A 25130-nucleotide genomic window follows, 5' to 3' on the forward strand; every position below is an offset into this window, starting at 1 on the left:
ATCCAGTATTTTGTCCTTTAGGCTCTCGGTGTTGTAAATTAACTCCAAGAGGTCTGTTAATGTGAAGTTTTTGCCGGCATCACCTCCTCTGGGACACGTGTTCTCTTTGCCACAATCACTTTCCTCATTTTTGTTGGTAAATTTACCTTCACTAAGTTCCTCTGGCTGCCTGTCTAGAATCTCTCAAACAGCAGCCTGATCAACCTTTCCATGGTCAAATATAACTCAATTTATGTGTAATTTGAATTCTGCAAAGTTACTTGCAGCATAGTAAGTTTCTACCACATTGAATATTACTATTAATTTCTGCCATGATGCTTTCAATTTCTTCCAAACTTCAGCTAAAGAAATTGAAAGATCTGGCCAGATGCAGTAGCTCACACCTGTAATCCTGGCATTTTGGGATGCTGAGGCAGGCATATCACTTGAGGCCAGGAGTTCAAGACCAGCCTGGCCAACATGGTGAAACCTCATCTCTACTAAAAATATAAAAAATTAGCCAGGCGTGGTGTCACATGACTGTAGTTCCAGCTACTCAGGAGGCTGGAGCACAAGAATTGCTTGAACCCAGGAGCCAGAGGTTGCAATGAGCCAAGATAGCACCAGGGCACTCCAGCCTGGGCAACAGAGAGAGACTCCATCTCAACAGCAACAAAAAAAATTGCAAGATTTCTGGATGTAGCATCAATGGCCTATCCAAAATCCACAGACGATAATGAGCTTTAAAAATCAAAGTAATGGCTAGGTGCCATAGCTAACGCCTGTAATCCCAGCACTTTGGGAGGTCAAGACCGGTGGATCACTTGAAATCAGGAGTTCAAAACCAGCCTGGCCAAGGCAGGTGGATCCCTTGAGGTCAGGCATTCAAGACCAGCGTGGCCAAGATGATGAAACCCCATCTCTACTAAAAATATAAAAAGTAGCTGGGTGTGGCCAGGCACAGTGGCTCATGCCTGTAATCCCAGCACTTTGGGAGGCCAAGGCGGGCAGATCACAAAGTCAGGAGTTCAAGATCAGCCTGGCCAACATGGTGAAACCCTATCTCTACTAAAAATACACAAATTATCTGGGCATCATGGTGTGCACCTGTAGTACCAGCTACCCAGGAGGCTGAGGCAGGAGAATCACTGGAACCCAGGAGCCGGAGGTTGTGGTGAGCCAAGATCGTGCCATTGCACTCCAGCCTGGGTGACAGAGTGATACTCCGTCTCAAAAAAAAAAAAATTAGCTGGGTGTGGTGGCATTCACAGCCGTGGTGGTAGTCCCAGCTACTCGGGAGGCTGAGGCAGAATTGTTTGAACTGGGAGGGGGAGGTTGCAGTGAGCTGAGATAGTATCACCATACTTCAACTTGGGCAACAGAGCAAGATTCTGTCTCAAAAAATTACAAATCGAAATTATCTCTTTGTGCATTGGCTGGATTAATGAAAGTTGTGTTTGATGGTAAAAAGCAAATTTTCATTTTTACTCAAGCCCCCAAAAGAAATGGAGCATAATCCCACAGTAGCACTGAAAGTTAGTCTACAGTAATAACTCTCCCACTGGAAGAAGGCAACATAACCAAAAGTTTTCTTATCTGGAGTGAACTGAGCAATAGATGCACAGTAGCCAGTCACCAACAGACTTTGAAGGAAGTGATGACAGATCACGCCTCATGATGTGCCCGTTATTTTCTAAAGGTGATCTGTGGACTGAAGAGCTAACACTGGAGGCTTTGCTTTATAGTAACTCAGTGAGTAGACCGCAGTAACTGAAATGTGAACCGTGTTGTTAGGGGACTGGTATTATTTACCTTACTGTGGTAACTAAACCCATCCTATTGGAGCCACTGAAAGGAAGGGCTGTCTAGGCTGAAAACAGCGAGGTTAAAATATGTGGTGACCACTTCCCTCACTGAGCCGTAGAACTTTCATTAGTCAGGCTTTTAGCCTTCTGAGGCTTTTCTGGGGTTCCTCCAAGGAAAGAGCCCAACCAGATCACCCTATGTCAGGGTTTCTCAGCCTCAGCACCACCGACATTTCAGCCCAGGGATTTTCTGTTGTGGAGTTGCCCTGTGTACTGTAGGATGCTTACAGCAGCATCTCTGGTCAGTACCAGCTCCCAATTGTGACAACCAAAAATGTCTCCAAATATTACCACAAATGGGATAAGGCAGAGTCAGAAATGGGGACTGGGGACAGCAAGTCACCCCTGGTGGAGAGCTCGTACCCAAGACAAAGGACCAGTAGTCCCATAAGTGTCACCCACACTCAGCCAAAATATGCGAGAGGGAAATAGTAACACAAGCATATTATTTAGATACACAGAGGCTAATACCAAAATAATTGAAAACAGTTACCTCAGGAAAGGGAAATGTTGGCAGACCTCAGTTTTTCTTACAAGCCTTGTTGGACCAGCTGGCTCTTCACTTTGCACATACAACCTTGATTTTTTTAAAAAAACTAAACTTTTGGTTAAGAAAAGGCAATGACGGCTGGGCAAGGTGGCTCACGCCTTTAATCCCAGCATTTTAGGAGGCCAAAGCAGATACATCATCTGAGATCAGGAATTTGAGAACAACCTAGCCAATGTGATGAAACCCCATCTCTACTAAAATTAGCCAGGCATGTCGGTGCACACCTGTAATCCCAGCTACTCAGGAGGTTGGGGCAGGAGAATCGCTTGAACCCGAGAGGTGGAGACTGCAGTGAGCCAACATTGCGCCACTGCACTCCAGCCTGGGTGACAAGAGCGAAACTCTGTCTGAAAAAAAGAAAAGGCAGTGTCTATGCCAAAGGAAAAAAAAAAAAGAGCCAGCCTTCTCACCAGCATGTGTCCCCGCCCCATGGCAGACAACTAAAGTAGAAATATAAACTCTCCTCTGGTCCCTTCCTAGCTCTAGGGGTTCCTCTCCCCCAGGTCTACCTGCTCTTCCTACAGAAACACATCCTATGTCAGTGGTGTCCAATCTTTTTACTTCCCTGGGCCACACTAGAATTGCCTTCAGCTGGACAAACTTGGTCTAAGTATTTTTTCAGCTGTTCTCTCCTGAGCCAAGAGTAAATGCCAGGGAGGGTCCTCTTCTCCATGTCAACACTGGGCTCTGAAAGGTTCTGGGCTTATGTGAAGTCCTCCAACACAAAGGGAGGGCAGTGCCAGAACTCTGAGATCTCCTCCCAGGCCCTCAGTTCAAGGCTTAATGTTCAGTTGTCCTTTACAACAGCCCCCTCCTGTCCCTTCCAAGTAACAAGTCACAGAGCTAGTCTCAGCCAGTCCCAAAGGCTACAGCTAACGTCCATCCTCTGCTAACTTAAGATATTGGGCAAATACAGATGTTGTCCACACCAGTTTCATCATGTACAAAATCAGGATAAGATCTACCACAAAAGGCCATGAGGATTAAGTGTATGTGAAAAACTTAGTATAAGGCCTGACACTAAATGGTGAACATTCATGGAGAAGTCCTCTGCAAGATCATTAAACTGACAACAGGATGAAATGGTATGTACCCAGCCAGTGGCCTAACCTCTCAGGCACAGGTCAGACTAGGCACTGCTTACCCTGTGTTAGTCTTAGTGTTGGTTTCTAGTAAAACACTCTGAATAACCTCAAAATTCAAAGGTATTGTCCCACACTCTCAAGACAGGAACTATCAATTCAGTTTACAAAGAAATGTACTTTTCATTAACTTCTGATCAAGGGTAAAAAGATAATCAAAGGGTCAGGACTGAAGAATCCAATACTGAGAACTTTTAAACAAAATTTAGATGCACACTGCCACCTCATTTTTGCTTTCCTTATACTGATGACCCTTGAACATTTGCCTGAACTGCAGAATCCACTTATATGCAGACTTTCTTTCACCTCTGCCATCCTTGAGACAGCAAGACCAACTCCTTCCTCCTCCTTAGTCAACTCAAGATGTCAAGGATGAAGACCTTTATGATCCATTTCCACTTCCACTTAATAATAAATATATCTTACAATTTTCTTAATATTTCTTTTCTCTAGCTTACACTATAATACAGCATATAATACATACATAACATGTAAAATGTGTTAACAACTGTTTACGTTACTGCTAAGGCTTCAGGTCAACAGTACGCTATTAGTAGTAAAGTTTTTAAGAGTCAAAAGTTATATATGGCTTTTTGACTGCATGGGTGGTTGGTGCCCAACCTTCACACTGTTCAAGAGTTAACAGTAATATGAAAGCTAAAAACAATCTATATAAAATAGTAATAGTAAAATAAAAGTTGTCCATTCAACAGTAAATCTTTGGCTGTTAAAAACCATGAGTAGGCTGGGCACAGTGGCTCAGGCCTATAATTCCAGCACTTTGGGAGGCCAAGGTGGGTGGATCACTTGAGGTCAGGAGTTTGAGACCAGCCTGGCCAACATGGCAAAACCCTATCTCTACTAAAAAATATAAAAGCCAGATATGGTGGTGGGCCCCTGTTATCCCAGCTTTTTGGGAGGCTAGGGTAACAGGTGCCCTGAGGCAGGAGAATCGCTTGAACCTGGGAGGCAAGAGGCTGCAGTGAACCGTGATTATGCAGCCACATTCCAGCCTGGGTGACAGAGCAAGACTTCATCTAAAAAAAAAAAGTATCAAAAGAAAAAATTGAAAAAAAACCTATGTGTGCTAACATGAAAGTGTATAGGCTGTGCTACTAAAAGAGAAAATGCCAAATTGCTACAACAGTCCCTATGGAGTAATGTCATGCATATTCTGGGGACACAAGAAACGTAACAGGGAGGAGTAGGGAGCTTTAAGTTGGACAGTAGCTCTCACTTGTTAAGATATTACCATCTCCTAAGAAGGACATAAGGCTAACTGATCAGGAGCCCAGATGATTCAAATGATTCAAATATGAATAAAAACCATGAGACAAATTTTCTAAAAACTGTAGGCTTTTTTATTCAGTTAAGAGGTAGACAGATGAACATGGAAGGCTGTCCCATTTAAGTTGCCCGAAGTTCACAATCCACTTCATTCATCCATCCCACACTGCCAGAAATCTTAAAAGAAATAACCAAGATTGCCAAAAGGCTTTTTTCCTTACTTTTTCTTAGCAATAATAGTCAACAAACTGCTTGCAAAGAAGTTACTACTAATTTAAATTTTCACTGTGTTCAAAGAATCTCATCCCTCTAAGAAGCTCCCACATATGCCAATAGATCCTGCCACTACTGACAGGAGGGCAGAGTACAACTGACTCTACTTATATAAGAGACTACAAGGGAAGCTTTAGTTATATATTTTTTTGTTGTTAAATCCCTGTGCATGTTAGGGCAGAAGCTGGTGAAACCAACAAAGCAGAGCATACTCTGTCAAATGGCTCTGCATGGTTGTTTTAAATAAAAATAAAAATAAACACAAGTCATCTTCAGAGACAACATTAAAACATAATGGAATTGAAGCCTGATACAAAAAGTAGAGAAATATGTACAGGAATTCACAGCCCAGAAGGAAAGGGGACCTCAGCAGGAGCCAGTGGAACCCTGGCTATTTTACACAGCTAATTTTGAGACAAGTCATATTTAGCACAAAAGCAATTATAGCACAAGTAACACTTCCCTCCTCTGGCTCCCAAATAAAAAGACTCTTGTCAGTCTTCAGTAACACTGTAATCATTCTTCAGGGGAGCAGGAATACCTAAGGTGGTCCCAAACATTGACACAAATTTTAATCTCAAACAGCTTCACATTCTGAGGATGGCATATCTGAAGACTGCCATGATGGCAGCACTGATAACTCCAGAAATGGGGACTGTGACAAACCAGGCCATAAAAATGTTACGAAAGAGACGCCAGTCAACAGCCTTCTTGGACCGGAGCCAGCCAACAGATACAACAGAGCCCACCTAAAAGAGAAACAGACCAAGGAAACAGGTTATTAAAGTGCCAATGGTATTCTGGTATTTTGGCAAACAGACACCTGAAACTGTTTGGACAAGGAGCCCCAGACCCCTGGACAAGAACAAGTCCGTGAAAGCTGGTTTACAACAGGTTAAGAAGATGGGAAAATGAAGGCAATTCGAAAATCCAACCATAATCTATACTAACGGTAGTAAAAGGACACAAGAACTATTTCTTTTCCCCTTCTAAGCTACTAGAATTTAATGAATAAACACTGCTTTTAATAACAAATTGAGTTGTAAGTAAGTCTTCCAAAGATTATTTGCAGAGTGGCTGATATTAAACCTAATAAACGATTGCCTGGAGACACATCTGGTAGCAAACGGATGACTCGGCAGGATCCACGATGGACCAACTTAAATCCTTTCAAGAAAACCAGTTTCTTCCTTTTCCTATAATTATTATATTGTCATTAAACAACCTTAAGATTTGTTTAGTTTCTCAGTATTTCAATCCTGAGAGGCCCTGAATATATGCCTTCTGTAAATAAACTGCCTTGCCAACATTCTGGCAAGCCTCGCAGACTTGTTAGAACCAGGCCTTAAGCCACCACCAATGGCAGCAGAAACCTACTTGGACAGAATTAAAGCACCCGCCAGTTTCTAAGCACATACCCATCCTGCCCTGAATGGCTTCCTCAAAGACAAAGAAGATAATGGTGCTGGCCGGGCGCAGTGGCTCACGCATGTAATCCTAGCACTTTGGGAGGCCAATCAGGTCAATCAACTGAGGTCAGGAATTACCAGCCTGGCCAACATGGTGAAACCTGTCTCTACTAAAAATACAAAAATTAGCCAGGCATGGTGGCGGGCGCCTGTAATCTCAGCTACTTGGGAGGCTGAGACACAAGAATCATTTGCACCTGGGAGGCAGAGGCTGCAGTGAGCCAAGATAACACCACTGCACCACAGCCTGGGGGACAGAGCAAGACTCTGACTCATAAATAAATAAATAAATAATGGTGTCAAGTGGAAATGACTCAAGATTTAAAAAAAAATTATTATAAAGCCACTACAATGAGGGATGGCTAAGTAACAAAGGAAGAGGTTAGTAACCAAAAATTACAGCAAGCTCCACATAAAAGAATGTTTCTATTATTTGGGGAGAATATCTATTTAATTGCTTAAATAAGAATAGACACGAGAAATTGTATAGTGTAAGCCTTTATTCTTGTAATCACTTGTCCTAAACTTGTGAACTCTTCAAGACTCCAATTACACAAAACTTTCTAAATCAAATATCAGAGAAGTAAATTTTAAACCCTACCTATTAGAAGAACCATTTGAAAAACACACATTGACATTACACTTACTTTACAATGTGTTGTACTGATGGGAAGGCCAATATTTGATGCAATCACCACAGTGAGGGCAGATGCCAATTCAATACTGAAGCCACTACAGACACAAAAGGATTCTCGTCAGGAATTCAGTTTGACTTTTTTGAGAAGCTAACACTACTTCTCAAGTTAGCACAGTCCTGCTTTGTTCTACTCAGTCACAAAACCTCCACTGACATCTTTATTTGCTATAACCCCTAAGATCCACCTTATTTAAATCAAGCCACGGGATGCCCAGTTTCCTTATTCTAAGGTTTCAAGTTTCATGTTTATCTGGAAGCCCTTTTTTTTTCTTTGAGATGGAGTCTCGCTCTGTCGCCCAGGCTGGAGTGCAGTGGCACGATCTCGGCTCGCTGCAACCTCTACCTCCTGGGTTCATGCAGTTCTCCTGCTTCAGTCTCCTGAGTAGCTGGGATTACAGGCATGCACCACCATGCCTGGCTAATTTTTGTATTTTCAGTAGAGACGGGGTTTCACCATGTTGGTCAGGCTGGTCTTGAACTCCTGACCTCATGATCCACCTGCCTCAGCCTCCCAAAGTACTGGTATTACAGGCATGAGCCACCATACCTGGCCCTGGAAGTCCATTATTAAATAAAATTTGCACTTTTATTTGGAAGAGTTTGGTAAACATGACTCTTAGCTCCCAAGTAAAGACAAATAAAAAGCAAGTATACATAACTATCCACTCTTAGCACACACAGCTTTCTCAGAAAAGTCATTTTCTTCAGAGACCACTGGAGCTGAATGGATAAAATGTATGACCAAAATGTTTAAGAGCGAGACAAGTAAAATCTAAAAAGAACACACTGACAGTAAGAACATCAGGAACTTAAACAAACTTGGTTACTTTAAACTAGAGATTTGTTAGCACTTGACAGTATTACATCTCTGAAGAAAATGGGTACTGACCTCTGTAAGACCTACTCCACCTACTTACCTAGAGGGTGTGATCGGTGTCAGATCCTTCCCCATGGTCTGGATTACTCTCCTTCCCCAAACCCACAGACCAATACAGATACCAACACCACCATAGAGCAGAAGCCATATTGGTGTTGCCACTTTTGAAGAAACATCTCCCGTGTCATAAACCAAATATAAAGCAACCAGAGGCCCAATGGCATTGCTGGAAGAAACAAAGAGGGCAGAAGTAATTTTTCAGGCAGAACTAGATCTTGGCAAGATCCAATTTGCTGAACGACATATCAGGTTGTCTAAAGCACAGCTTTCAAGCAAAAGGGCTTTTCTTTCCAAGGACATAAATGGAACCCCAACATACACAAAAGAAAAATGAACGCAGTTCTGATGGAGGGAGTGCCATGCAAATGGTGGCCTCTTTCTTCCTATAGGTAGCCTAAAGCAACTCTCAGCTTCCAATAAACAGTTTACAAACCAAACTACAAAATCATTCTATATGAAAAGCTTTCAAGTTTTTCATCTTACATCCCACAATTCACTACCAAAGAATTGGATCTCATCTTGATAGACAAAAGCCTTCTCTGTGAAAGATATCTGATCATCTATAGAAATAAAGTTAAAAACATTCTTTGTAATTCCTCTGAAGAGTAAAGCTGTACTGTCTTATTAAGTCAATGACTGCTATTACCTCATTCTATTTGTATTATTCAGGGTCCCATAAGTGCTAGGAGTACCACTACCACAAGCACAGGCTTATGAAAAGGATAAATGGTTTAAAAATAGGGTTAACAACACTAAGATCAATGTCAACTCACCTTACATCATTGCCACCATGGGCAAATGAGCCAAAGCAGGCTGTAAGGATCTGCAGGAATTGGAAGAGGAGAGAGACTTCAGGCTTATCCTGATCATACCATTCTTCTAGAGAGCCATTGCTTCCTTTTCTGTCACCTAGACCCATCTCTGCCTTGACACTCATGTCTATCTCAGATGCAGAGTGAAGGTCTGACACAGCATTGCAGTAACTGGTGTAACTGTCCATTCGAATTCGCTTCTTGGAGTCGGCATTAGGCCATGTCAGCTTCTCCATTTCTTCGCCCTTCTGTTCACCTTCCTTGGCACGGAATGAATCCAGAGGCATGCCACATATTGCCATAGTATAGGAAGTATAGCTATTATTGCGCCTTAAGGGTTTGTCACCAGAGTCTCCCATGCAATCTCCCACCTTGGCAAGATGTAATTTATGGAGCAGCTCTTTGTACAAGCCAGAATCTTTATGCACAGTGTGATACTGGTAGTGGCCACTGGAGTTTATTTGGTTGCTGACGGCTTGACTGAACTGGACAAGGTTCCCATTAGGCAACTGCACTGCACCTAGTCAAGATCACCAAGGTGACATTCAATACAAAAAGCAACAAATCCAAACAGTAAGCCTCCTCACCACTGCAGACAACAAAGTGAAACCAGGAATTCCCACTCACCATTCACGGTGCTATCGATGCTGGTTTCCTCTTTCAAGTCCACGCTGGGAAGCCTTTCTCGCTCTGGAGCTTCCTCCAAATCTCCAAGTTTGAATGAGACTGTTCTCTCCTCCACCACAGCCTGGAGAGGCACAGTGGCAGACCCTACCTCAGAAACAGGATTCCTGTTTTCAATATCACTGACAGACAACTTTGTTTCTTCATGGTCTTCTTTCAAGCTATTCTTTTTTTCCATTAAGGGGCTTTCAGATGGACTAGACTTTATTTCTCCTAGGAAAAAAAAGGTTTTTTTTGGTTTGGTTGTGGCCATACTACCTTGTTCCACATCTCCTTTCCTCCACCCTCAAAAAACCCATCTCAAAACAACAACGTATGTGAACCTCAGAAACATTTTTCCTGCCTGCTTTATCATTTGCCAGCAACTCTCACTTGGGAACAATCAGTAATGCAGAACACCCTATGTCAGGGGTCCCAAACGTTTTCTGTAAATATTTTAGGTTTTACGGGCTTCTGTAGCACATTCGTGTTATGTTTTTATTTTTACAACCCTTTAGAGATGTCAGAACCCTTCTTAGCTCCCTGCTGACCCATTCTGCAGTGGAAAGTAGCTCAATCACTGGAGTGATAATCTGAAACTGAAAATCTGAACTATACCCAATTCTATTCTTTTTAAGAGGATTCTCTCCAATTTCGGTCCAACAATTCAAGCAAAGTGGCATAGCTCAATGCAGGGAACTAAAGATGACAACTTTAATTTCCACCTCTGTGAAACAGAGAGATGTGCCTTATGGCTCTAAATCCCATAGGCAGACCCGAGTATCTCTTGCCTATCCCTCACGCCAGTGCTCAGTATGCTGACCTATCCATTCAGGCACCTCAGTCAAACTACACACTAACATAAAGCAACACTTGTCTCATCTCCTCCCAGAGAGGGAAAATGAGGTCAGAGAGTCCTGAAAGCCTGGTTCCCACCATGCACTTGGCACAGCCAGACTAGCATAGAACCTCTCGAAGGCTCCTCCGTTCAGCTGCAGTGACGCAGCATTCTTCCTAATGCCTCTGCAGTCTGTGCATCCCTCAGCTTCGAAAGGATACACTTCAAATGGCTAACCCAGCCTTCACATAGATGAAAAGGACAGAAAATGATTCTTTTAAGGAAAAAAAACCACAAGATTTAAAGTAAGTCTGATACTAACCAAAATTTACTCAGGATTTAATTACATGAGTGTGTTGTAATGGCCTAAATGATTCCTTCACATGACACTTGAAAATGTTTACTTCTAGAATCTGTGTTACAATTCTAGCAGAAACGCAATGTACGTTTGTATATGTATTTGTATTGTATACTGAACTACAATGTCTATGTGTATTCTAGCCCATATACAACACGTACACATTAGACTTAGCTTTGCGTTTCTGAATCTGAAGTTATACACAGAAGTAGTTGGGGCAAATGTTTCCTCTATGAAAATATCTTGTACCTACCCCTTATTTTTCATTAAGGTATCCTTATATTTCTCAGTAAATGTAGGGCATGATTTCTCTATTTATCTATCATGTCACTGGCAACTGACCAAGGAACACTAAAAAAAAAAAAATTAATGTCTCTACAGCATAGGCTGAATACTCTTTATCACTAGTTCTTAGGTCATATAGTCTATTTAAGAACACAGTTTGGACAACAAACCCATATTCTAAAATTTCCCTTTAAAATCTCTTATTTTGCCAATCTATCCTAATAGATTTTTACAGGTAACCAAACAAAAAAGAAATAAGCACAACATTAGTAAACTTTTCTGCTATAACTTATTACTTACGTTCAATTTTTCTCTTCATCCTGGGACATACAAAGAACCAGACGATAAGGGCACAGAAAACTGCACATCCCACCGAGATGAGGATGGTACCCCAGAGAGGAAGTTTGTCAAAGCCCAGCACTAGGAGATAAAATGGTGCATCTTGAAAACCCCAGGGCAACAGCCCCCTGCAATAATGTGTAAACCCTCCTCTGGGGACTAAGGGGTTCCCCAAGCCAGCCCATCACCCTTGACAGCTGCTGCCAGATTTAAGTGCACAGGGTTCACTGTGCTAGTGCCTATACAAATTTGGGAGAAAAACTCAATGACCATCTGAAAACCCACGCCAGCCTGGCCCACCTGAACACCTGCAAGACTCAAGTGTCCAATGCCTCTCAACATACTAGCCTTTTTCCTTTCTTCACTTTAGAAGATAGTAAGGATCATTACATGCTAAGAACCTGCGACTAGCTATGAAAAAGAAAAGTGTTCCACTCCCTAGCTCGTAATCATAACTGCCACATATTCCACTACCACCTACAAACTTATTTTAATGTCAAAAGAATGATGTCTCAGTAGTCACATTTATCATGCTGACATAATTCTGTGTAAAAGTGATTACATCCATTGTACCGGCCTTCAGTAAAATCCTCTAATGAGATTATCTCCTTGAAAGCAGTATCAAAGCAAGATACAAAAAACAAAAATACCTATCAAAAGTCAGTAATTTAAAGAATAGCTTTAAAAGTTTTGTCTTTCAGCGGGGCACGGTGGCTCGTGTCTGTAATCCCAGCACTTTGGGAGGCCAAGGCAGGTAGATCACCTAAGGTCAGGAGTTTGAGACCAGCCTGGCCAACATGGCAAAACCCGTCTCTACTAAAAATACAAAAAAATTTAGCCAGGCATGGTGGCGCACACCTGTAGTCCCAGCTACTCAGGAGGCTGAGGTGGGAGAATCGCTTGAACCTGGGGGCAGAGGTTGTAATGAGCTGAGATTGTCCAGCCTGGGCTGTCTCAAAAAAAAAAAAAAATTTGTCTTTCACAAAAAGAAAAATTTAGTGGTAATTTCACTAACAAGCCTTATCTTAAAAAAAGAGATTTGCCTAGCAACACTTTCCATGTGGTTTAAGAATGAGTAGTATTAGTCATGATTTTATTGTCACCTACATGCCAGTAGGCTCCAAACCATTAGCCTGTACTAAAGACGGAAGCAAAGCACTGACCGGGTGCAGTGGCTCGTGCCTGTAATCCCAGCACCTTGGGAGGCCAAGGCAGGCGGAACACCTAAGGTCAGGAGTTCGCTTCTCCTCACCAGTATATAAAGAGTTCAGTATATCCTAAGAACAGTATTTTCTCAAAGTTTTCTGTTTTGTTCCTGATTATTCCAAGAATAAAAGCAAGATTAAAAATACTTAGCTCCATCTAACAAAATGCATACACGTAATTGTGAATCTAAAATAAGATTTAAAAAAATGAAAAAATTTATCTAACTCCAGGGTCAGCAACTACTTAGTGAGGTTTAAGAGGCAAGTCACAACCCATTAGTCAAAACTGAAATCATTTCAGTGGGCCACAACAAATGTTTTAAAAAAAAAACTAAAGAAAATTTGAAAATATGGGTGCATAGCACATGGTAAGTATAAGCAGCTTCATAACACTATTCCAGTTATCTTTCTCTATATATACATATACGTGTATCCTGTATTTCTTCCAGTGGTTCACAGTATAAAGAATAAAAGTCACTGCCTATGTAGTCACAGACCATCAGGGCCAAATGAGCCTAGATACCAAAACTGTACTGTCCTGCAAGTTACAAGTTACCAATCTTTTGTAGTTGCTAAATTAAACTTGTAGCACCATAATTTAATCCATGCCTTGCCTTAGTCCCAAACATGAAAGTAATCAACATTTCAACCTTTATATTCTCACAAATTATTTTTCCTCTTAGCTGCACGAATTTCTTCTTCCAAGTGCACTTAGAGCAGGTGGTAAACATCCCAACTCTTCTCATTCAAGCAGATTCACAGAAGTTTAATACTTAGAAACAATAGTATCTCCATTTGGGAGAGAAAAATGAGAATATCCAGCAAACCAGTCCTAAACGACTGATTACTGAAGGACCAGATATAACTAATGACTTCAGTAGTCGAGGTCAGTATTAATTCCAGCATTTTTAGCACAGACAGGAGAAAGGGAAGGAGAAGGTCATATTATCGTGGATCCTGTGAAGACTAAAGAGGAAAGGTCTGTAGTGATTTAGATCAAAATGTTTAGAGGGCTTAGAATCACCAGTGCTCAGATTTGATGCAAAATGCTGTAGGCCTGTGTTGAAGGCAGGACAGAAACAATGTTTCACTCCTACCTGCCTGGATACAGTGAGATACTAGTGTCATTGGCAATCTTCATAACTAATTTAGATCTCTCTCCAATCAAATAAGGAGATCAACCCTTATTGATAGACATGGCCACACATCTAATAGGATGTAATAAATGCTTGCTGAATGAACAAATAAATGAAGAGCCTATAGCATCATGTTACAGCCATAGTCCTAAAGTGCTGTTTCTCATGAAGGCCAAATGCCAAGGGATTGAGCTTCAGTCCTTTTTCTAACATCTTGTTCTCTAACTGAATTATCTTCTTTTCTGCATAGGAGATGCCTGAAATACCCAAAACCATCACAGGTAGTGAGATCAACCTCCTCTTCTTCTGGGAAACTCAAGGAACTAAGAGCTACTTCAGATCAGTTGCCCATCCAGATTTGCTTATTGCCACAGTGCAAGACAGTTTGGTGTGCTTGGCAAGGGGACCACCCTTTATCACTGACTTTCAGATACTGGAAAACCAGACTTAGCTCTGGAGTCTACTCACTTGTGCACTGTTGACAGTTTATATGTACCATGTACATGAAGAAGCTAAATCTTTTACTGTTAGTCATCTGCTGAGCATGTGCTGAGCCTTTGTGATTCTAAATGAATGTTTACACTCTTTGTAAGAGAGGAACAATGTCTAGTGGAAGCAACACTAACATATAATGTGGTTTGTTATTTAAAGAACACCCTATACTTTGCATAGTACCAATCATTTTAATTATTATTCTTTATAATAATCTTAGGAGGACCAGAGCTACTGAATGTGGCTACCAAAAAGACTCTACCCATGTTACAGATGGGCAAATCAAGGCATAAGAAAAGTAAGAAATATGCACAATAACAGTTGAAATGAGAACCCACAGACCTAGGATTCCATTTCAGCTGTTTGCCTTCTACTTTTAAGTTGCTGATTAACTCTTAATTAAATAGCATAAGTTTCTGGGACCTCAGTTTTATTGTTTTCAAAACGGAGGGAATAATAGCCAAGGCTTCCTGCCTCAACAGTTTTGTATGCTAATCAGGGAGGTCATTTTGATAAAGTACTTCTTGAAGCTCAGCCTCAAGAATAAGGCAAAACATGAAATGTTATTTTTAAATTACTATTTTTATATATGTATTTATAGATATATTTAAGATAATTATAACGTATTATATTTATGGGAGCTCCTTGCATCCTCCACAATAGCAGACAGTGTTTTCCAGGATGAGGAAGTTTGATTTTATTAATACAAGGCATTTTGGTCCAAGTTGTGCTTATTCCATAGTCATGAAACTCTGCATTCTAGTACTTGCGAGTCCTGTAATTATGTAATAAATGTACATTAATTACTTTGAGCCGATAATTGGTCTGATCTTTGACTCTTTTGCCTTTAAACTTGCCTGGGCATTCTCGTTTCATTTAATTCCATCTGCAATAAAGTCCTACAAGCTAAAATGAGACGAACTCAACTTTGACGACCATGAGACTACTGTTATCAAAACTTTCTTTTCTGGAATGTAAGCAATGTTTCTTCTAGGTGCTAAAAATTGTGATCAGACCATAGTGTTACCTTATTATCAACAATAGTGAGTTCATTGTTATCAGTCATAACTGAATAAAGTTTGCAACAAAATTCTCTGACACATAGTTATTCATTGTCTTTATCATTATTTTACTGCATGGTAATTAGGGACAAATGGTAAATGTTTACATAAATAACTGTATTTAATGTTACTTTATAAAACCAAATCGAGATTTTATATTTTTTTCTCTCCTCTTTGTTAGCTGCCAGTATGCATAAATGGGATCAGAATGATAATATTTCCGGGTTTACTTAAAGCTCACATTACACATACACAACACATGTATTCCTATCTTTATACAAACACGCATACAGAGCTACACTAAAAACAACTGATAGGCCAGGTAAGGTGGCTCAGACCTGTAATCCCAGCACTTTGAGAGACCAAGGCAGGAGGATTACTTGAGGTCAGGAGTTTGAAACCAGCCTGGGAAACATAGTAAGACCTTGTTTTTACAAAAAATAAAATGAAAGTTAGCTGGACATGGTGGTGCGCACCTGTACTCCCAGCTACTCAGGAGGCTGAGGTAGGCGGATCAATTAAGCCTGGGAGATGGAGGCTTCAGTGAGCCATGATCACACCACTGCACCCCAACCTGGGCAACAGAGTGAGATCCGGTCTCAAAGAATAAATAAATAAATAAATATGTTAAAAAATAGAAAAAAGAATTTTAAAAGAACTAATAGATCCAAGCATGAATGCAAGATATATTTAGTTGGAAAATCAAGGGATCTTGGAATTAGGTGTGGTAGATTTGGGGAAGGAGTAGTCTAAGATGACCCTGTTTCTTGGTACTGGAGACTGGATGAGTGGCAGCGTCTTAACCATATTTTTGGTAGAAATATGGAAGTCTTCTCCATTCCAGGATGAACGATGAGTAAAATTTTAGACATGCTATTTGAGCTACTAGAAAGACATTCGAGTGCAGATGTACAATGGGCAGATGACAAGGTATCTGGACCTCAGAAAAATAATTGTATATAGATAGATACGGGAGACATCAGCAGGTATGTAGCAAACAAAATCGTAAAAGTGACGTCAAAGGGAGAAAAGAAGTATACAGTGAACACTGTTGGTTGTCCATGCAATTGCCATCCCTCCTTCTTCCTTACTGACAGAACCCTGATTTCATTGAGAACTCAACATGCCCTGCCACAAAGGATGAATCCAATTGGTTTAAGATTATGTTCATTCTATTCTTACATGACTAAGTCATGTTGACTTAATCCTATCAATTGAGATGTCAATCTGGAAACAACTTCTGGGAAAGATTTTCTACCCTGATAAAAGACAGAGCCATATAGAAGGTCCTTTATCATCCTTATTTCTTAAATGGGGTATGTTCTATGAGGATGTGAAGCTCAGAACTGTGGTCACCAACTTGTAACCACTGGGAAGTCAGAGCCACACACTGAAGAATGCAGAGTGGAAGGAGCAAAAGAGCCAGCATCTCTGACAACACTGTTATACCGAGATCCTACCTCCGGATTTTAAGAAAACAAGAAATGCTACTGTTTTTAAGCCATTTTCATGGGGTTTGCCATGGCTTGCAGTCAAACCTATCTTAACTGATACGGAGCACCACAGAGACCTGGTCTCTCGTTTGTCTCACCCTGTTCTTTCTAGCAGCCATGACTTTCCTAGGGTTTCCTTACCCTGGAATTACAAGTGTGAGCCCCTGCACCCAGCCTTCACCAAAGAAAGTTCTTATTATAACCTGATTTCCTGCATATTTGTCTTCAGGAAGAGGAGGTGCTAGTTAGAGGTGTGAGTGTCAGATTTATTCTACGATTCTAACCCTGTTATTAAGTAAAACTGGCTCTCTATCTTATAATTTAGTCTTTTTGAATTTAGAATACTATAAAGAGAACAGACTTCGGAATCAGGACTGGATTCAAATCTCATTTACTTTGTGATTTGGGCCAGTCTTTTAATCTCTCAATATCAGTCTCCTTACCTGTAAAAATGGAGATAGTAATTACTATTAACACATCAAAGGTTTGTAATATCAAATAAGATAAAATACAGAAAGAACTTAGCACAGTACCAGGGATTTATAGTGTTTGATTCATTCACTATTTTACTTAAGAGTAGCTGTTATGGCTTTTACTTAGTGAATATATCCCTGAGAATCTAATCCACAATCAAGTCAATTAAATCAAGTTCCTGAATCCACACTGAGGATTGGCTCAAGCAATCCTCCCACCTGGGTGAAGGTAAATATTCCACAAACCATCAGGTAAAGTCACTTGAAGAGCCACTTAGCCATCCTCGGTGACTTCAACCCAGCCATGCTTATTTTCTTTTTGGAGTTGGGCGGGTGGTTCATAGAAATGGGGGTCTCTCTCTGTTTCCCAGGCTGGTCTCAAATGCCTGGCTTCAAGCAATCCTTCCACCTTGGCTTCCCAAAGTGCTGGGATTACAGGCATGAACCACTGTAACCAGCCTGTATTTTTATTTTTACCATTGCATTTAGCAAAGTCTCTCATCATATTGTTGTAGACAAGATGGAGACAAATGGACTATAAGAGCTAATAGTATTATTGAATGGGCTTGTGGCTACTTATACATAGTATGGTTACTGTATTGAAGGGATCTTTAAAAGGAGAAAGCCCTATTCATTCAAAAGATATTTGTTGAGTTTCTATTTGGTGCCAAGAACAATGGATATAGTGGCCTGCCCTCAGTTTACAGACTAGCAGGGAGAAAGATAAGCAAATAATCCAGCTAATCACAGTTCTTGAGAAAAGGATGTTTTGTCTGAGACTGAAGGATGATTAAGACTCACAAAGAGACCAGCCTGGCCAACATGGCAAAACCCTGTCTCTTTTGTAATTATTTTTTTAAAATTACAAAAAAAAAATTACCTGGCCATGGTGGCAGGCTTCTGTAATCCCAGCTACTCAGGAGACTGAGGCACCAGAATCACTTGAACCCGGGAGGTGGAGGTTGCAGTGAGCTGAAATCACACCACTGTATTCCAGCCTGGGCAACAGAGGGAGACATCATCTAAAAAAAATAAATAAATAAAATTGACCCAATTTAAAAATGGGCAAAGAATCTGAATTGATATGATATATACAAATGGTCAGTAAACACATGAAAAGATGCTCAACATCATTAGTCATCAAGGAAATACAAACAAAAACCAAATGAGATACCACTCCACACCCACTAGGATGGTTGTAATTTAGAAGATGGACAATAACAAGTGTTGCTGAAGATGTGAAGAAACTGGAACCTTCATGCACTGCTGGTAGGAATGTAAAATGCCGCAGCTGCTTTGAAAAACAGTGTGGCAGCTCCTCAAATGGTTAAGCATAGAATTATCACATGACACAGTAATTCCTCTCATTAGGTATATATCCATGAGTATTGAAAATAAAGCTACACAAAAATGCATACATGAATGTTCACAGCAGCATTGTACATAATAGCCAAAAAGTGGAAAGAACCTAGATGTCCATCAACTGATGAAGGGTAAATAAAATGTTGTATATCCATATAATGGAATATTACCCAGTCATAAAAAGGAATGAAATGCTGACACATGTTATGTGGATAAACCTTGCAAACCATATACTAAGTGAAAGTGAAACTGATCCAATAGTCCCATAGACTGTTCTTTCAGATAAACACAGAAATTGACCCTTCTGGTCCTAAAGCTTAAAGCTTGTATTTGTTTTGTCTGAGTTCCTTCCTTGGGAAAAGACCTTCAGGCCTCTCAAAAAAAGTATCAAAGAACTGAAACTTACCAGATCACCACATCCAGGCAATGAGAGGTTGGTCCATCAAGATTGCTTCCTTGCCCCTCCCTGGTTCCTGTTTTCTTATGCACTGTTACATTTCTTCCCTGCTTATCTAAACCCCCAGTTTTAGATCAGGGAGGTAGATTTGAGATTGAGCACCCATCTCCTTGGCTGTAGCACCTGATTAAAGCCTTCTTTCTCTGGAATACTTGTCATCTCAGTGATTGGCTTTCTGTGCAGTGAGCAAGCAGGACCTACACCAAACCCATGATATTTTGGTAACAAAAGAAGCCCATCAGAGACCACAAATTGCATGATTTCATATATATGTAATGTCCAGAAGGAAAATCTATAGAGATGGAAAGTAAATGAGTGGTTTCTAGGGGCTGAGAAGAAGGGAGAACGGGGAGTGGCTGCTAATGAGTATAGGGTTTCTTTACAGGGTGATGATTTAAAATGTTTGAAAATTGAATTGTACAGTGTAAGTGGGAGAACTGTACAGTATGTGAATATCTCAATACAGCTGTTAAGAGTAAAAATAATAATAATTAACTAAGAGAAATTAGAAAAAAGGTTGGATTCCCAGACAGGAGTATGGAAAGGAAAAAACATGACTAGATGACAGTGAGGAAGAGGAGAGTAGTGTGAACTAAGGCTGAGGGAGTAAAAGGCCAAGCTCTACATGGGCTTATAGGTCATTATACTGAGAGCAATGGGAAACCATTAAAACCACCAGGACTGTCCAGGTGCAGTGGCTCACACCTCTAATCCCAACACTTTAGGAGATGGAGGCAGGTGGATCGCTTAAGCCAGGAGTTCGAGACTGGCCTGGGGCAACATTGCAAAACCTCATCTCTACGAAAAATACAAAAATTAGCTAGATGGGGTGGCTGAGGTGGGAGAATTGCTTAAACCAGGGAGGTGGAGATACAGTGAGCTGAGATTGTGCCACTGCACTCCAGCCAGGTAATGGAGCCAGACCCTGTCTAAAAAAAAAAAAAAAAAAAACGCTACCAGGATGACGGAAAGCTACAGTGGCTACTTTGATGAATGAGCTGAGAATTTTATTTGTTTGGAGACAAGGTCTTGCTCTGCCTCCCATGTTGGAGTGCGGTGGCATCACCACAGCTCATTTTTGGGCTCAAGTGATCCTCCCACCTCAGCCTCCGGAGTAGAAGGGATTGCAGGTATGTGTCACCATGCCTGGTTAATTTTTTTTTTTTTTTTTTTTTTTTTTTTTGGTAGAAATGGTGTCTTGCTATGTTGCCCAAGCTGGTCTCAAACTCCTGGGCTCACGCAGTTGTCCTGCCTCAGCTTCACAAAGTGCTGAGACTGATTACAGGAATGAGCCACCATGCTTGGTAGAGTTGAGAATTTTTTAATCTGCTTAGCTTTTTCTTCACATTTTGTGTCCTAGAAAACAGACATTCAAATATCCAAAGGATGGAGAAAAGGAGGCAGAACTGGCCTATGGTGCTCTAAAGGACTAGGACCAGTGAGCCAGAAAGCTTAGTTCATTTTAAGTTTCCTAATAAGCAGTCCTCTCTGATAACAGGACAGGTAAGGCAGCTCACCAACACTAGCAGTATTCCTGCAAAGGTGCAGTACCTACATGAGGTCCGTGGAATACTCCAGCACTGGGTGAGAGATCAGACAAAATGACTTCTAAAACTGAGATGCATTCAATCAACTAGATTCTCTGAAGACCAAAACAGAACCCCCTTCACTTTTCTGAAACTGTCTGTGAAGGAGCCCCTTTCTTAGTCACTTACAAAAATAATGACCAGTTTTCCTATTTTAAATATTTTATACACTATTGAAAATATCAAAATGCATACATCCAGAAACCGTGGCTCTCTTTCAAACTCCTTATTTCGGACTAAAGAGAAGGGCTGCTACAGTGGCTTCAAGCCCTGCTGAGTACCCAACTGGTGAGCTGAACCTGGCCAACAGGGTCCCAGATATGACTGTTCCTCTACCTGCTACCTCTCCAGCATCCGTGGAAGAGGAACCTTCACACACAAGGAGCCAAGAGCATTTTCCAGACCTCTTCAAGAAACTGCAGAATAGATGAAACGGGAGAAACTTCAAAAGAAAAAAATTTTAGGATTGAAACAAGGGGATCAAGTGTGTCTAGGGACTCAGGACAACAAGGCCTGCCATCCACCGTCCCTTTCTCCATTAGCCTTATGACATTATAGTCAGCTGATGAGGCGAAATCAAAAATATACCTTAAACAAGAGATCACCCTGAAAGGAGTAAGGCAGTTTCTCAAAAAATTAAAAATAGAATTGCCTTTTGCTGCAACAATACTACTTCTTGGTATATACCCAAAAGAACGAAAAGGAGAGTCTCAAAGAGTTATTTGTACGTTCACGTTCATAGCATTATTCACAATAGCCAAAAAGTGGAAGCAACTCAAGTGTCCGGAGAGGAGTGGACCAACAAGCAAAATGTGGCATGGCCACACAACAGAATGCTATTCCTCCTTAAAAGGAAAGGAATTTTTGACACATGCTACACATGGATGAACCTTGAAAACTTTATGCGAAGTGAAACAGGCCAGTCACAGGACCCAACCAAAACATTAGACTGTGGATCTGACAATAGAAGCCTGCAACTTCTTACCTACAGAGAAAGTACGCAAGAACTGCTAACTCATGCCCCCATGTCTAACTAAATACTGCATGATTCTGCTTATATGGCACCTACAGTTGTCAAAACCATAGAGACAATAACTAGAATAGTGGTTGCCTGGGGCTGGGGGAGGGAGGAGTGGAGTGTGTACGTGATGGGTACAGGGTTTCAGTTGGGAAAGGTGAAAAAGTTCTGGAAAGGACCGTAGTGATAGTTGTGCCACAATGTGAAAGGTACTTAATACCACTAAACTGCAACTCTTTAAAATGGTTAAAATGGTATATATGATGTTATGTATATTTTACCAATATTAAAAATAGAGTATAAAAAATAAAAGGAGCCACCCTGCAGTACTAAGAACTAGGAGCCTTTAGATGCATAAAACCCCTAACCAGGAGAGATATGTCCGCTTCATGATGTTATTTTTTCATAGCTCCTGTGAGTCTGAGACTCTGGAAGGACGAAATCAGGTAACTGCCCCAGCAGCCTGGGAGGACCACCCAGTCTCTCCGCCCAGGGACTCCCGGTGCTCCAACCCCCTGCGGGCTTCAACGTAACCGACCCAGTAACCGCCCGCCTAGCTGACTGCCCCTCCGAAAGCCCCACGCCCACTCAGAGGCCGGCGGCGCCGCGACCCGTGGGAGCCGCTTTCAATGCCTAAGTGCCCTGCACGTTCTTCCAATCAAAGGGTCCCAAGGTCAGGCTCTCAGGGCCAGAGCCAACCGCAAAGAGCCTATTGCCTGTTGTCCCGCCCTCCCGTGCTTCCGATTAGCGAGTTTCAAACCTGCAGGAGCCAATGAGAACGCGCGGAGGCGCGGCGCGTAGTTCTTGGCTTCCGGCGCGGCGTTTGAAGAAAAACTGTCACTGAAGAGTCATGGTGGGGTCCGGGCCTGCCGCCGCTGATGCAGTCGGTGAGTACGACCGCGAACGAGCCCCGTTATTCGCAGGCGTTGGAGTACGGCCGGGGAGTAGGAGGCCACCGTGCCCGTCCGCTCGCCTGCCTCAGTCTACCCCGGGGCGTTTTCCATCCTGGGAGCGCGGACGCGAGCCCCAGCCCCGGCCCCCAAGGAGACGTCTGGGCTCGGGGCGGCGGAGGCTGTGCGCAGGCCAGATGCCTCACGGGCATCTTCCCAGAAAGCCCTCCAGCAGCCCCGCAAAGAGATGTCACTGTAACCACGTTCTAGATAAAGAAACTGAGGCCCCTTGCTCGGGCTTTCACCACCAGTGGGAAGCAGCGCGCGGCTTTGATCCACATTTGGCTCCAGGTAGAGCCGGGCGTGGTCTTATATGACAAGAGACAGGGTCTAGCCCGATCCCGGGTCTCCTCCCTCTGGCGGAGCTCTCCACACCTCTCAGCCTGCTGTGGCTAGAAGTCGATTGGTTAAATCTGCACCCAGGGCTAAGGCTCCTGCGTTCCCTGATCTCTTAGATGTGCTTGGAGCCCTTTCCTACCTTTCAAAACTCCTGCTCAGATACCACCTTCTTCAAGAAACGCACGTTGTTTTGTTTCATCCTTTATTCCCGTTGATGCCTACGAGGTCCTGGGCACAGACCTAGGCACTTTACATAACAAGCTTTAAAGATGGGCATTTCTGTCCGCTTTATAGGCTCAGCAGCAACAAAGTTTGCTAATTTGCCAGAAGTCGCGGAGGTGGGACTCCAACCCCCTATGTCAGCCCCTGCGCTCTACACTGCCTGGCAAGCTGTCTCTAAGAATCCATGAGCATCAGAGAGCAAAACAGGGCAATTCCGTTCAGATGAGGTTAAGAGTCGTTTGGCGCTCCTGTCGTCGTCTTGTTTTGTTTTGTTTTTTCCTTCACATCATTATTTAATTTTAACCTTTTCCAGTCACCTGCTCCCCTCACTCATGCCCCACCCCTGAACTCCCATTCTTCTTCTTTTTTTTTTTTTTTTTTTTTTTTTTTTTTTTTTTTTTTTAGAGAAAGAGAGAGAGAGAATAGGAAGGAGAAAAAAGGAAGAGAAAGAGAGAGAGAGAATGGGGAGGAGGGAGAAGGAAAAGAAAGAGGGAGAGAGAATGGGGGTATTGCTTTCTTGCCCAGGCTAGAATGCAATTTAGTAATGGGTATTGAAAACCTCTTTTATACTGATAATTATACTTAATGATGTAATCAGGAAGGAATAAGGGAAGAAGATAACAAACAAACAGCCAACCAATATTTAATTTAAACCTATGAAATGCTATGCGGTTACTGAGGAGTGATTTACTTCCAATTATATAGTCACCTTTGGAATAGGTGTGAGGTGGTAATGTATGTTTTGTGTATTTGAAGTGGAGAGTACTATAGATATTTATTAAGTTTACTTGTTCCGGGTCTGAGTTCAAGTTCTGAATATCCTTGTTAATTTTCTATCTCGTTGATCTATAGAATCGTTAGCTCTTCTTGTTGCATTGATCCTTTTGCCATTATGTAATGTCATTCCTCGCCTCTTTTGATCTTTGTTGCTTTAAAGTCTACTTTATCAGAGGTGAGAATTGCATCTCCTGCTTTTTGTTTATTAGTTTATTTTTACTCTCTGTTCAATTGGTAAATCTTCCTCCTTCTCTCTGAGTCTTTGTGTATTGTTTCATGTAAGATGGGCCCGGATGCAGCATACCGACGGGTTTTGGCTTTTTATCCAATTAAAATATATGTAAGTTTAATACCAGCATTTGATGCTAGCTGGCTGTTTTGTCGATTAGTTGATGTGAATTTTTTATTGTGTTAAAGTTCTTTGCTTTTTGATATATTTTTGGAAAGGCTTATATTGGTTGTTCCTTTATATGTATAGTGCTTCTTTCAGAAGCTCTTGTAAAGCAGGCCTGGTGGTGGTGAACTCTCTAAGTACTTGTTTGTTCGCAAAAGATTTAATTTTTCCTTCGCACATAAAGCTTAGTTTGGCTGGATAGGAAATTCTGGGTTGAAAGTTCTTTTCTTTAAGGATGTTAAATATTGGTCCCCACTCTTTTCTGGCTTGTAGGGTTTCTGCTGAGAGATCTGCTGTAAGTCTGATAGGTTTCCCTTTATGGGTAAGCTGAACTTTCTCTCTAGCTGCCCTTAGTATTTTCTCCTTCATTTCAACCCTAATAAATCTGGCAATTATGTGCCTTGGGGTTGGTCTTCTTGAAGAATATCTTTGTGGTGTTCTCTGTATTACCTGGAGTTGAATATTACCCTGCCTTGCCAGGTTGGGAAAATTTTCCTGAATGATATCCTGAAGAGTATTTTCCAACTTGGATTCATTCTCTTCATCACATTCAGGTACACCTATCAAACGTAAATTAGGTCTTTTCACATAGTCCCATATTTCCTGGAGACTTTGCTCATTCCTTTTCATCCTTTTTTCTGCGTTCTTGTCTTCTCGTTTCATTTCACTGA

At 41.6% G+C, this 25130-nt stretch overlaps 2 protein-coding genes across 3 annotated transcripts in view; one reads left to right on the forward strand and one right to left on the reverse strand.

Moving 5' to 3' along the window:
- Window positions 1-25130, forward strand: part of LOC110568885 (cytoskeleton-associated protein 2-like) — a 121269-nt gene that overhangs the window by 78222 nt on the left and 17917 nt on the right. The window contains exon 1 of one of the 2 annotated variants that reach the window (XM_064377975.1): window positions 22581-22664. The exons of the other annotated variant lie outside the window; for it this stretch is intronic. Within the exon in view, the coding sequence (XP_064234045.1) occupies window positions 22628-22664 (37 nt within the window). The 5' untranslated portion in view covers window positions 22581-22627. Of the gene's footprint in view, window positions 1-22580; window positions 22665-25130 lie in introns of those variants that run through there. 2 annotated transcript variants of the gene reach the window in all.
- LOC135275626 (sodium-dependent phosphate transporter 1-like) lies at window positions 4875-11575 on the reverse strand. The gene is made up of 6 exons (XM_064377973.1): window positions 11456-11575; window positions 9639-9908; window positions 8973-9531; window positions 8180-8365; window positions 7213-7297; window positions 4875-5845 (listed from the first exon to the last, which is right to left on the reverse strand). The coding sequence occupies exons 1-6, from the start codon at window positions 11472-11474 to the stop codon at window positions 5684-5686; spliced, it is 1281 nt and encodes a 426-aa protein (XP_064234043.1). The 5' UTR covers window positions 11475-11575; the 3' UTR covers window positions 4875-5683.

This window comes from Aotus nancymaae, unplaced genomic scaffold (assembly GCF_030222135.1).
Source record: "Aotus nancymaae isolate 86718 unplaced genomic scaffold, 86718_ANA_hifiasm-v0.15.2.pri h1tg000017l, whole genome shotgun sequence".
NCBI lineage: Eukaryota > Metazoa > Chordata > Mammalia > Primates > Aotidae > Aotus > Aotus nancymaae.